The following is a 14,570-nucleotide window of genomic DNA, read 5'->3' as shown; positions in this document are numbered from 1 at the left end:
CTATACTTAGGTTACAGATTCATTTTATTTCAATTTTAATATAAAAGTTTTATTTCGCTTTTAATGACATTACTTGGTGGACCATCGCTTTCAGAAGTGATTGCCTGAAGTAAAATGCCTAGATAAATATTTAGTCACAAGTAAGTAGTCTAATTTTTCCGAAGGGTGAAACATCCAATAACTCCTTTTGATTAAGACATGCAAAATCTCTATTTCACCCATTTCTTCTGCTATTCAAAGGGGCAGTCCCCAGGAGACACTTAAAATGCCCCTCTGAATGGGGAGTAGTAATACAAGTTACAGACACATAATAAAGATGAAAAAAAGGAAAGAGGATTTTAAGCACATGTTTTTACAGAAAAGACAGTTTATAATTTTGCTTAGATTTCACTGGGGGCAGAAATATTTCAAATGACCATTATTAGTGAAATGAAGAAATCATTCTTCCTGATGATCATTTGGTAAGTTCATCCAAACATAGAAGCATATGGCAACATTACTCTGAAATTAGGTGGTCTGCTATTGGTTAAAGTTGAGGTGTGTCCAGAGGGGTGCAGATGCCCACAGCCAGTGGTATTTGTCCTCATCTAACTTCTGTCCAGCCTCTTTTTGGCATATTTCCCAGCACAACTTTCTTCCTCACTCTTTTGTACTGATTCTGCTTGTTGCTAAAAGCCACAGATCTTGGTCAGATTGGGAAGGATGCTAATCTAATGGATAGAATCCAGCCTCTATTTGCAGTAAGACAGGTAAGGGTGATCACTTCTGTGAACACGCTGCCTTCTTAATATTTAGCTACTCTAAAGCAGACAGTAGTAGCAAACCAGAAATCTGTAAGCAGAAAGCAGTCATATATCCTCCGGGTGGTTAGGGCAAACATAAAAATTTTATTCTGATTTTACTGTTTTATCAGAAAGATCTAAGTCAGATGCTTCTGCAATTTGAATTTGCTCTTTGGGGTTTTGTTCAAAGGCATTTGACATTCTTTCAGAAAAATAACTGCTAACTTTTAGACAGGGTTCAGCGCACATTCACTCTGAGTTCTAATCACTTGGGTGTCTGTAGCCAGGTGCATGTAGCAATAAATACCTTATATTTGTTATCCTGCAGGGGAAAGACTACCAAAACCAGACAGAGGAAAGATGCGCTTCCATAAAATTGCTAATGTCAACAAAGCTCTTGATTATATCGCCAGCAAAGGAGTGAAACTTGTGTCAATTGGTGCAGAAGGTATGTTGGAGAACTTGACAATACATCTTAAATCCTAAGCATTCACATCTTAAAGAAGCCTGACAGAGACCACAGGCCAATTTGTGTTGGCTGTTCTCTATATATGAGTGGCTCAAAAATCTCTTAATAGTGATGGCTCTCTTACACCTGTGAAAGAAGGAGAGATGGAAATGTATGGAGATTGGAGAGAGATGAGGTATGGTTGGACTGAGGGACTCTCTAAGATTTGTTTCTCTCCAAGATTGAATTGAATTGTCTATAAATGTCTCAGTGGGTTTTCATTCCATTTCCTCAGATAATAGTTTCTTCTTTCAGAGCTGTACCTTTTTCCTATACATTTTTAAAAATAAATTATTTATTTAGAGATCAGGTTGGGTGCTAACATGTGTTTCATCCAACCTGGGATTTTTTTTTTTAATCTTTAGGAGATATTATTCAGACAAGGCAAAGGCTGACATCACTGCCAGGTGGCTGGGACCTATTCCCACTTTATTATGAGCTGGCTGTGCATGCAGCTGTGCTTCCAAAATTCAGCTGTAGAATTAAGGCAGTGATCAAAAGAAATTGTGGCAGCTGGTGAGAGACTAAACATATGAAGAAATTGGGGTGGGATGTTATTTACTGAAGTTATTACCTGTTGTTGTTCTACTATTGTTCAGTTAGTTAAATAAAAATATGCAGTTGTCTGGTTAAATGCTGATAGATGTAAGCTCCCAGCAAAAGAAGGCAGGGCCTCACTGCAAGTGAAGCTGTGTTTCCCATAAGATTGAAATGATGGTTTAAAAAGGACAAAGGTGTGCCTGGAATTAGCTAGTCCATGAAGATAGTTGCACACTGCTTCACATAATCATTACCATAATAGTGAAAAGCATTAGCTCTGTTCTCCTTTCACCTTGCTAGGCCTATTTGGATGGATTTATGGGCCTTTTCTTCCTTTCATCTGATTTCCTTAGTCTTGTATACATCTTTATTCTGGCTTCCAAACCTTGACTTCAGGGAGCTTACTCTGGTTGTGACAAGAGCAGGAAGATTCATTACATGGGATGTGGGCATCTGTAGAAGTAACGGAAACATCTGTTGATATTTGATGATTCCATGATGGTTTAACCTAGCCCAGTGCGTTCCTCAGGTGTGGTTCACCGAATATGATCAGTTTCTAGATCCAGAGTTCCAAACTCCCAAGAAATGGGTGTTTTCTGGGCAGAGTGTCTTTCTGGGATCATGCTTAATTCATTTTAGACTGAACTGAATGGTCCATCTGAGTCTAAATTTCTCCTATCTATCATTAGGCCTGGAAACAGAGAATATTTTGGGGGAATATATCACCACAGGGGAGAGACAGGGAATTCCTGAAGTCATTTCAAATCTCAGAAGGGCTCTACTGTTTTTCGGATGTGTCTGGCTCCCTGCATCGACTCTACAGAGAGATGGGCATCTGGGTCCCTTGCTCAATTAAATGAGGTGCAGTGGAAAAATAAGTAACTATCTTAAATGTCTGCAGATAAAGGCTATTCTGAGAGCTATATGGTGTCAAACAGACAGCAGAGGGCACTGAAGAGACGGTTTATGTGAGGAACTGAAAATCATACCTAGAGAAGCTCGTTTAATASCTGACACAAAAATACCGACAATATATAGTGTGGAGCAAACAAATGATAGTCTCTATTTTGTCATGCTGAGGCTCAGAAGCTTCCTGACAGAAAACAAGAGTATAGCAAAGGGAACAGGATCTTGTGGGACAGAGTGGTCATTCTGTTCTGACCACAGTTTGCATAGTGGGCTAATGTTTTCACACCTAGGTTCTTTAAGTAAGGCTAAGGCATTTAAGCTGAGATACATCAGCTCATATCTGCTGCAGAGAGAAGCAGGCTTGCTTTCTGCCTTCCCGTCCCCTGCATTTTGCCTTGTTTATTGCTCATTACTGCCAGGCTGTTTAGAGCAGGGAGCAGCAAGAGAACACTTGATACATCACCTGAAGGCAAAGCACCTGGTACAGCTCAGATCAGCCATTAAAATTGTTTAAGCTAACCCTGCTGCTCTTCTTGGCAGTGACTGGTGTGTGCTTACCTACTCTGTTACCATAGGTAATTCCCTCTGAGAGGGAGTTGTCGATAAACAGCTAGAGGCAAGTCAATAACCTCTTCCAGCTGCTCAGCCAGTTGCTGTAAGGTGATGTCTGTTCATGCCGTAAGTATTTCTTTCTGTATTTAACAGCAGGCTTTAGTAAGCCAGGAGATCAAGGTGATGTTCTTGGCTGTGCTACAAGCTTTGTTGCCTGTTTCTGGAAATCCAGATCTGTAAAATATGGGATTAGAAGGAAAGCTTCGTTCATTAGCTTTTAAAACCCCATTTAAATTCTTGGATGGAAGCACAGGAACAAAATCAACTGTTGCAATCGTAGCTTACATACAAAGAGGAACCTGTCATTATAAGACACTGCACTATCTCAAGCATGGCTACTAACCCTCATTAGATTACRTCCATGTGGGCAGGAGCAGAGAGATTTGTGTGCCTTCCACCCCTACTCTAAACAGGCTGAGCGTAAAGCCAGCTCTGGCCCAGACACAGTTAGTGCCCTGGCTAGTTTACCATCTTCCCTCTGCTAAACTTGTTATCTAAGGCACAGTGCCATGCTGATGCAGCTATGCAGTATCACGTCCCACTGCGTATGGTTTCACCTCTGGCACCAGTACCTGTTTAAAGAGTCCCTGGGCTTCCTCGTCCAGCATATTTACTCCCACACTTCACAGACCAACCCTGTCATTTGGGCTGACAACTATTTCTGTAGCTGCCCTTGGAACTAGATCAGTAACTTGATCTAGATTTAAAATACTCTCCACATATTTTTTTCCTTTTGTTATGTTTTTTAGCACTTTTGACTGGGCAGTCACTGCAGCATGCAGATGGGAATGAATGCCAGCAAGGAGGCACAGCTTCCTTAAGCTTGTGTTGTCATCARTCCTTAACCTTTAACTACCCCTGTGTGTGAGCATGGATCAGGTGGGCTCATCTGTACCCATCTGTTTTAGCATTCTTTGAGTTACCTCAGTGCTTGGGATACTTTTTAATTTCCAAAGCATGAAAATGTTGTATCTGCATCTGCTGAGGATCATGTTTTATTATCTGACACTCTGAGTGGTGAAGAGTATACCTCCAAATACTTTGAATTTTCTGCCTATTTTAGGCACGTAAGCTAGGACATGATTATTCGTAGCATTGCTAGTGTTTTTACTTGAAAAAAACATTTAAAAAGTGTTAAAGCTTTTCACAGTTCTGTCCCCCGTACACAAACTAAATGACATAGGAACAATTTGTGTTCAAAAGGCAAAACAAATTGCTTTTTATTCGTATTTAAATGCAAATTTTTATTACAGTGGTAGCAATCAAAAGGATATTTTAGAGCCTCAAAACAGAGATTAAACCATGATTCCTGTGGAACTTATGTGCAAAGTTCAATGTAATATGTTTAAGGGGCCATATTCTTCAAAGCCATCTCTAGTGTCTGGAGGCTGATTTCCTTGGGCTATCTGGAGTGGATGGAGAGAGATGATCACCTTTAACAGTGATTCTGAGCAGGAGCCTGGTGTAGCTATTCTGAGCTGTCCTGTGGGAGAGCCTTTCTCTCCATTGGAGAAAGAAGGAGAGTCAAGAAGCTAGAGCTAAAGTTGTAAAAATAGCCATTCACAGACCAGGAAATGCAGAGATTTTCTGTAAGTTAAAAAAAAAAAAAAAGAAGAAGAAGAAGAAGAAGAAGAAGAAAAGAAAGGTAATGACTACATCTGCAAGGTAGTTGTATCCTGAATGAAATGAACTGAGATATGGAGAAGCACAAAAGATAAGTACTCTGTTAATAGGAAACCCTTCTGTATTGCTTTTCTTGGTAGGGAGAGAAATATCAAAGACTGAATGATCTGTGAATCTTCTATAGGAAGGTTAGATTTAAAAAAGCACCTCAAACCCTAACATCAAAGCAGAGTACTAAACGAAAGCAAAACATTTGGAGCCTTGCCTCACTGCTCTGCTCAGCTTTTTCCTTAGCCACATTTTATTGTTTCCTCTTTCCATCCCTTCCCTTCATTTCCCTTATAGATCAGCAAGACCTTTTTCCCCGGAAAGCAGTAGTTTTGCATATGTCAGAGTCTGAGCTGAACTGATGCATAGGACCTGTATTCCTCCCAGAGCAAACAGGCAATGTGAAGAAAATAATTAAAAAGTCTTCTATTGGCCTGTAGAAGAAAATGATTGAAATGAATTAATATTTTTTTAAATCACTGATACATTTTATTGCTTTGTTTTCGTTATGTTTAGATATTTTTCCTTGTCCTTCATATATGTCTTTTTTTATCTTATTTTAGCAATAGATAATCAGAAATTGAAGCTGGCAGATAGCTTGAAAAATTTCTGGGGGCATAACATAGGAAATTCCCTTTCTTGCTCTTTCATTCTCTGAGTATACATATGGATATGTAGATCAAAGTATCGATGTAGTGGTCGTACAAATCTATGAATTGATTGCCTGATGATCAGCAATGCCCCTGAGTATTCACATTCGTTTATTATAAATTTGAAGAAATTCTTCTCTATGCGTATACATATCAGACATCCACAGCTACATGCCCKAGTTGCTGTTTGGTTGTCTTTGGCTGAAAGAGTTCGGTTTTGAGATTTGAAGAGACTTGAGGTCTTTCAGAAGCAATATTTAGTAATAATGCATGGAAAAGTGAGGAAGAAGGTAGGAAAAGTGAGGTAAGAATTCTAGAAAATTAATGTAGAATCCAAAGAGGAAAGTAGAAAAATAGCCATTTGTAAATAAGCTTGGATTATTATACTGCCAAAATAAGTATAGACTAGCGATGGGTGATATATTGCATACTGCATTTGTTAATGCCACAGGTTCAAATGACAGCTTGTATCGTGTACTACTACAATTTAACATGCATTTGAAGTCCCAGAGCAGCAGCTGATCTACTCTGTAAAAGTTGCCCCTGGATTCAGGCAACTTTTAAGTAGCAGAGTAACAGCCTTTTCTGCTGGTACCTCTGCTGGCATTTGACATTGGATTGAGATGATTCCTCCTGTTGCAGGTCCTCTTGCTCCTTCCCCAGGAGAACACCAGTGGGCTGCCAGGCAGCCACAGCTGCTGCACTTCTTGAGGAAGGCTAGAGGCGGCTTTCGAGCTGGGGAACAGTTGGTGACTTCCCAGCCCCGTTGGTGACCTGCTGTGGGTGGACTGGACAGACAGCTGGCAGTTCCCCTCTCTCATCTTATCCTCCTCTCTTCTCCTATAAAAAGTCACACTATGTTCTTCTGAGTCTCTCACCATACTTTTCAGACTGGTTTAACATAATCACCACCCTTAAGTGATCTTGCAGTACATTTATTTTGGTGTTACTATTGTGAGAAATTTAAGTTAATTAAATTAAGTTAATTAAAATTAATACACCATTAGTATTACAGACATTGTAAGAGCACTAGATTCTGACTTGGCTTGTAGAAGGGACTCCCATATATGTGTAAGCAGAGATGGAAAAAGCACTTTCCTAGCACCTTTTGTTGTGGGTAAATGCAAGCAGTCTTGAAACAAGGTCAAAACACAGAAGTGAAAAATCCTGCTTTTATATTAAAGATACGTAAGTGTGCATTGGCATCAGAGCTTTAAGACAACTACAGTCTTGTGGCTATGTTTCTGGAACTACTTGGCAGGAAGCCACATAGCCTGGTCTTAGGARGTGCTGTGTATCCTGAGCTGTTCTACATTTCTGGCTTTTGATAGGCAATGTGCCTAAGTTTTTCAAAAGTTTTTGAATAATATAGGGGAATTTGGGAAATTAGACACTTCTGAGTGTCATTTTATTTTTTTWAAAAAAATTAGTTAAACTGAGATGAAGACTTCTAAGTCATTTAACAGTTATTATGTCTACTGCCAAATTTCAATTTCTACTTCAAACAGCTAATGTAGTTCTGTAAAAAATGGTTAAAAGCRTATTTTTTTCAGTTCTGTTCTATTTGAAAATASCTATAGTTCAAACTTTCAGAATATATTTTCCCTCGGACTAAGCCTACAAAAGTCAGCCTAAAAGGTAAAGGTTTGAGGCAGTTATAGCTAGCTGTGCAGAGGCCTTTTAGCATGGAGGTGCTGAGGTGACCTTAACCTCAGTAATCTTTGGCCTTTCTGCCAAGGTAGCAGAAGCATGAGTTTATTGAAAGATGAAACCAAATGAATCTTGTATGGATAAATAATTATACTGAAAAAATAATGAATGAGATACATGATATTATTTATATAAATATTCAGTTAAAGTAAGAGAAAACTTAGGAAGCAGATTCTAAAAATTCTCTGAAACCTCTTTTTACACCTTAGAAATTGTTGACGGCAATGTGAAAATGACGCTGGGTATGATCTGGACTATTATCCTTCGCTTTGCTATTCAGGATATTTCAGTGGAAGGTGAGAGTAATGCAACTATCTTAACTTATTAGGAAAAATATATCAATTGGAATAAACACTTAAAAATTAACAAATTATTTTACAWTTTTATTGATTATTGCACAATAACTTTTGCTTAATTTTTTTTTAATGTGGCTTGTGCAAAAGTGAGATAAACATTATAAAAATTAATTATTTTTTAATGGAAAAAGACAATTGACCTCATTTAAGATAAAAAGATATGAATTAATTGAACGTTTCTTACATTTTTCCTTTTTTTACTCCCTGATATCTTTAACAGAGACCTCTGCCAAAGAAGGCCTGCTGCTGTGGTGTCAAAGAAAAACTGCTCCTTACAGAAATGTGAACATTCAGAACTTTCATCTTAGGTAAACTTCTGTTATTTCAAGGGCAGTAAAAGCAATCTAAAATATTTTGGGTCATTTTTTCCCACGGTTGTGTAGGTATATCTGAGAACAACATTTCACTCTTCACTATTAACCCAAACTTTCCTTCAAATTCTCATGCTCTATCTTCAGAGTCTTACTTTGCCTAACTTTCTGGATTATTTACCATGGCTTCTGTAGTTACTATTTAAAAGAAAAAAAATTCCCACTGACACAGAACAAACGTATTACATTATTAGAGGCCCAGGTATATGGGAACAACTGAGCACCACAGCATGGTAACTTAGCAAATGCCACTCCAAATGACTGTATTGTAGATGCAGACTGTTCTCCGCGAAATATCAATGTGATGAACATGCAAATATTCCAATTATAACAAGTCAGTCTTTTTGATTTTGTAGCATAGGCAGAAATAGAAATCCTCAACCCYCTAATAGCATTTCTAGCAAAAGCTCTCTGTTATACTGTTTTGAATTCATTCTTGATGTGCAACAGCTAAAGATCATTCTCCATATAATGATAGAAATAATATAGTTCACACATCCATACACAGATGAAAAGAATTTGTTTGACTTACTGTAGAGCCTTTAAGAGATCTGAAATTTGTTATGTACACAAATACCGTAAGGGAGGGTGTCAAGGAGATGGGGCCAAACTCTTTTCAGTAGTACCACGTGACAGGACAAGAGGCAACGGGCACAAACTGAAGCACATGAAGTTCAACCTGAATATGAGGAGGAATTTCTTCCCTGTGAGAGTGATGGAGCACTGGAACAGGTTGCCCAGAGAGGTTGTGGAGTCTCCTTCYYTGGAGAGATTCAAAACCCGTCTGGACACAGTCCTGTCTAACATGTTCTAGGTGACCCTGCTTGAGCAGGGGGGTTGGACTAGATGATCTCCAGAGGTCCCTTCCAACCTCAGCCATTCTGTGATTCTGTGATGTGGTATTTTCCTTGAATATATRGAAAATTATTTCAGTAGAGCTTTATGCAGGCACAGGGAACACTGTAAATTACAAGATCAGGGTCTTAGTATTTTAACATATGTATGCTGGCTCTGATATACGCTATGGGGAAGATATTTTGAACAGAGGAGTCTTTATTAATGTCTACCTTATGTTTTAATCAGCTCTTACAGAACTACTTTACAAAGGGATGTGCGAGACCATCTTAGCCAATACAAAGATACTAGATTTTTAAGCAAAATGCTTCTTATTAGTTTAGCGCTCATTTTGATTGTATTTTACCTTCTAAATTTTATATTATATCATGTATGTATATTCTGCTTAGTTATGTTACATTTTTGTTGAAGATGATCTGTTATCTGAACGATCTACCCAGAACTATAATCGACAGGGAGTCTAACAATCTAACACATTTAGTATCACACAATTAATGCACAGGATAAGACCCCAAACCTACAGTCTCAATGATCTACTTGCATAAAGTATCTTGTAGAATAAATACTTCTGGCTAACAGAAACCTCTCATAATCTTTACAAATAGATGTTATTCATAGCTCTTTTCATTGCCTACTATTACCCCCAAAGTTATTGGGTACTAAGACTTGAAGTCACATTGAAGTATCAGAGCTCAGAAGTACTAGGGATCTGACCTGTCATGTGTGTAAAGTGTTTTAAAAAACCTAAGCTAATTTACTATTTTATACTTACGTGCACAACATGGTTGTATCTTTAAAATTGTCTGAAATAAGTGACATAGAAAAAGTCAATTGTATGAGCAAGTTCAAGTAATTGCAGCTTTTTTTCTTCATTTATTGTTTCACAAGCATACTATAAGTGTAAAAGGGTGTTATGCACTTTCATTTATGAACATATACTCCAAGYTGTCCTGCAACATTGCAGAAATTAAGCAGTTGAAATCAGGGACTGTTTTACATAATGTACACTAACTAGAAAGTATTATGGAGCGCTTAGGTAGATGTGGACTATCTGTAGGAGAAAGAGTACAGTAACAGAAAACAAGGGGTGAGAGATGATGGAACATAATTACCAGGATTTGACAGGAGTATTCCTGCTTGTTTTTAAGCCTTGAGCAAGGAGCAAACTGTAAAATGCCATGATTTTATTAACTATTTTTTTCCATTCTATTTTTTTCTTGTAAAGCTGGAAAGATGGCCTTGGATTATGTGCACTTATCCACAGACACCGACCCGATCTTATTGACTACTCCAAGCTAAATAAGGTCATCAGTTTGGGCGGTACAGCATGCTGTTCTGCAGTGATTTGGCTCACTTCCTGTTTGCTTAGCATGTTTGCTAAAAGAGAAGCTGAGGGGTGCATACTAATTCTGACTGGCTTTCTAAGCTCCCTTCAGAAACAAACAGTTATTTGGAGAAAGGGACCCCTTGACTCTCCCATGTCCTTTTCTCCTTGCCACTACCGTGGCTTCAGGATTTAATTGCAATTAACCTGGTCCTCAGCTGCCAAGCAGTTGATGAAGTCTTTTATGCTACTCAATATTGATAGTAAATCAAAAACATCGGTATCCTCCGTTCACAGCTGATAATACTGTGCAGTCCATCCTGTTTGATGTCTGGCGTAAATGACTATGTAGATTGCAAAACAGTAAAGTAGCAAGCTCATTGTGATGATTAATCATAAGATTACTCAGAACGAACACTGTGCTCGGTAATTAATCAGGAGTACGCAATAAATTACTGGGCTTATACATTAAATTCATAATGAAAAGATTTACCACTTTTTACTTTTGCTTTTCATTATACTTCTACCTGTACCCCAGAGAAGTGCAAACAAAACCGATAATGCTAACTTCCTTAGGTAGTACCACACAGGGATTACAGAACCATTGCATTACAATGGCACATTGTACGCATGGCACAATGTACAGATCATGATCTCCRTTCTGAGACGTACCTTTGACTTGAGGAGTGAGGGGCAAGTAATAATCTTAAAATTTCTAGTTCCATAACTGAGGAATAAAATCAGAAAATAAAGTGAAATGTTGTAGTTTCATATTAGCTCTCACTTCATAAATATTATTTTCTATTCTCTTGAATTAGAATGTATCTTGAAGTCTCCCCTAAACACCAGTAAAACAGAAAGCTTAATCATAGTTTTGATTTGCTCAATGCTATTTTTCATTGGTGAGAGTGGTAAACTATAGACTACGTTTTCCACCTGCTCTTCCATGGCGAATAGATTTTACCAATCCAAATGACTTATCAGAAAGCCTTCAAGAAGGGAGAAAAATGACAGAATGAAATGAAATGATTTGAAAACCTTATCTGCTTTATATAAATTTAAAATCTATGCTGGAACCTCCAAGGTAGAGAGTGATGAAAATCAAATGAATTTACTCCTAAACACATAGGAATTTAAGTGGTTGTAAAGTCTTCATCTGGAGCTTATTCTTTCTTGTTTTACTGAGGAGAGTCAGAGAATTAGTTTTTGGCTCTTCAACTTTCTGAACCATRGTGTACAGTTTGGATAGTACCTCCATGCTCTCAGTACAGTGACTCCAATTGCAAAACTGAACTGAAGGACAAAGTATTAGCCATCAACCATCAGCTAGTCTCTTATGCTATATACATTCCTTCCTCTGGCCAAACAGAGCCATGGAGTATGTGAGATACCTGTCTCTTTATGTAAATATGCTCAAGCATGGCACAAACAGAAGTYGATTTGTTTGAGTTTGTGATTTGAAAAGTGGTACACCGTACTAAAAAACTTCACAGTAAAATCATCCTATTTATGTGTGCTGAAAAAAAYGGAATAGAACGTAAGCAGATCTGCTTCAGCATCACTATTTCCCTCTTAGAGATTTCCAAAATAAAAGCAGGTCAAGTTTCAAACTGAGGCTGAGCTGTGGCATGTAAAGCACATGCAGAAAGATCCTAAAATAGATCTTGCTTTTCTGGCCTGGCTGTGTTTGACTGACTATTCATTTTGGTTGTGTTAACAACTGTCTTTGTGTCTTGTTTCTTAGTTTGCTATCTTCTGCATGCTATCTTTTCTTCTTCTCACCCATGTGTTTTGTGTGAACCTGTAGCTGGAAAGATGGCCTTGCTTTCAACGCCCTTATCCATAGACACAGGCCTGATCTTCTTGACTATGACAAGTTAGATGAGGTATTTCTTTAGCAGTAGCAGAGATTTTTAATTACTGTGGCTATAGTTTTGTTTAAAAGGATGGGTGATGGAGATCTCCAATCATTCAGAAGCTGATGTGATTTTAATCGAATCCTTTCCCTGTATAGCACTGTTTACTCATGGACTTACTTAATATTAAGCACACAAATAGGAGGTGCCCATCACTCATCTGTGAGCAAAGTGTTTTAACCTAGTCAATAAGTATCACTTAGATTTAGTGCTTCTGCCTATTTAATTTCAGTAAGATTCTTCTGTAGACACATTTAGTAAATGTYGTATTGTACATGTATAATAGCAAAAATAAGTTCTTTTAAAGTTCTTGTTATTTTAAATGATGCACTAAAAAATTAAAACTGCTAAATGATGATAGAATGAGAATTTATCATTAGAGACTTTGTATTTTATTGTATCCAAATTGTTAGGTCTCAAAATGCAAAYTTTTCCTCATAACACATTTTATTGAACATGTAGCTTTTAAAGGAAAAGCTAGCTAGTATGGTATGTTCATAGAAAGATATGCTATGGGCATTACTACTTATGACCTGAAATTCTATATATAATATATAGTRAACTGATTCTGATACCAAGTATATGTATGTGCATGAAGAACAGACTTCTGTGAAACATAAATCATTGCTCTAATTCCATAGTAAGCAGTCTTGCTAAGTTCACAGCAAAGCAGCAGTAGAAGAATGCTCAAGACAAGATCCTCCTGTAGGAAGTGTTTATATTCAAATGGAGGCCTGAGAAGTTCCACACAGGAAAAACTTAACCTTTTTTCTGATTCCCATCTAGGTTCCAGTCCAGGTTCTCTAACTTTTCTCTTCTGTATCCTATTGTCCTCAATTCTCCTTGTAGACATTGGCATTGTTCAGAGAGGCTGTGTTCATTTAGCAGTTTGTGAATACTTGAAAATAATAATAGCATTAATGGCATGAACTGCCATTTCATACAGGGTGTTTTACTCTTCTTCAAAAACTGAAGACTATAAATCTATATGTAGAGGTTGCCTTAAGAGAAACCCTAATCTGACATGCTCTTTCCCTGTCAGCAATAGCTGTCTGTAATGTAAGATATAAAATGTGTGCAGTTTGCCTGAGTTGTGCTCACTGCTCCCTTTCCTTTTCCTTCAAAAAACAAAATCAAACTCTCCAATCAACAGAGAGTTCCTGTTTTTCAACAACTCTAAAATTCAAGTTATAGATATGCTGTAGGTGTGGTTGTCCAAGCCAAAAATGGGAAGTTTTGCTCCTTCTAAATAACTTTTTCTGTCTGCGCTTGCTTGTTCTCATGTATGCTCCTGACCAGCAGAGATTTTGTTAGCTCAGTAGAATTCATATCACTATAAAATAGTGTATATACAAAAACATGCTGGATCAATTTTGGAGCAGTCCAGCACAGCCTACTGGACCAGTGGCCTTGACTCCGAATTAGCGCTGTATGAGTGTACACTGCATGTGTTGTCAGTTCCCCTCAACGTGAATAAATTTGCAGTACAGGCCTAGTCGCACAYAGTATTAATGATTTCTTTTGAAAGTACAGTAGTAGATAGACCAAAGGTTCRTATGTATGCCTTCTGCTTTTTGAGAACAGCAGTTGTGACTCCAGTTTACAGATGGGAAAAGCCTATGCTTTGTGTCAGGCTGTGTAATTTTTCACGTACTAAGGAAAACCTCTGTGTTGGACTTGTTATATTCTCTTCTTTAATGCAGGATGATCCCATAGGAAATATCAATCTTGCTATGGAAATTGCTGAAAAGCATTTGGATATCCCTAAGATGCTGGATGCAGAAGGTAAGAGCTATGTGTTACCTAAGTTTCTGTCACTCATAACACTTTTTTGGGAGACACTAAACTTCTATTGCTTTGTGTCTAGCAAATTTTCAACATTCCTTTTATATGAATCATCATGGAACAATCTCACCCTTCTGTGTCTCTTTCAAACAGTCTTTTCCTTCATGTTGCCCATGTGCTGGATAATTCCACTTACGTTCTGCTTCATTCCTTATTCTTTGTTATTGTTTATGTTTGTTACAGCACTTTGAGCACTGACCTCTGCACATGGCCCCATTGTAACAGTTTAGGTACAAATGCAGGRTCAAAAGTTATCATTGCCTTGAAGAACTTAAAATCTAAGTATAATAAAGGGAAATGCAACTGTTAGCAGCTTAAAGTGTATTCACTTTTTTAATGATGAAATGAAGGAACTGGAAAGAGAAATAATAGTACAGACCTTCCAAAATAACACCACTTCTATGACAGAGAGCTAGGTTGAGCAAAGTATTTTTTTTCATTTTGTTCTAATTGTAATCCTCTTGCAGTGATCRTTTTTATCAAATAGTTTCATGTTTGGTTCCTCCAATAATCTTCAGAGT

The 14,570-nt window shown here is 37.7% G+C and overlaps 1 protein-coding gene across 1 annotated transcript in view; it reads left to right on the top strand.

Moving 5' to 3' along the window:
• The window catches only part of ACTN2 (actinin alpha 2), a 71,391-nt gene that overhangs the window by 26,855 nt on the left and 29,966 nt on the right, over positions 1-14,570 (top strand). The window contains exons 3-7 of the mRNA XM_085298281.1: positions 1,111-1,230; positions 7,592-7,678; positions 7,959-8,046; positions 10,190-10,268; positions 13,908-13,989. Coding sequence (XP_085154407.1) covers positions 1,111-1,230; positions 7,592-7,678; positions 7,959-8,046; positions 10,190-10,268; positions 13,908-13,989 — 456 coding nt within the window. The remainder of the gene's footprint in view (positions 1-1,110; positions 1,231-7,591; positions 7,679-7,958; positions 8,047-10,189; positions 10,269-13,907; positions 13,990-14,570) is intronic.

Source organism: Rhea americana, unplaced genomic scaffold (assembly GCF_003343005.1).
Source record: "Rhea americana isolate MKP2758 unplaced genomic scaffold, rheAme1 scaffold_137, whole genome shotgun sequence".
Taxonomy (NCBI): Eukaryota; Metazoa; Chordata; class Aves; order Rheiformes; family Rheidae; genus Rhea; species Rhea americana.
The sequence above is the reverse complement of the archived record's forward strand: the minus strand, read 5'-3'. Positions and strand labels throughout refer to the sequence as shown.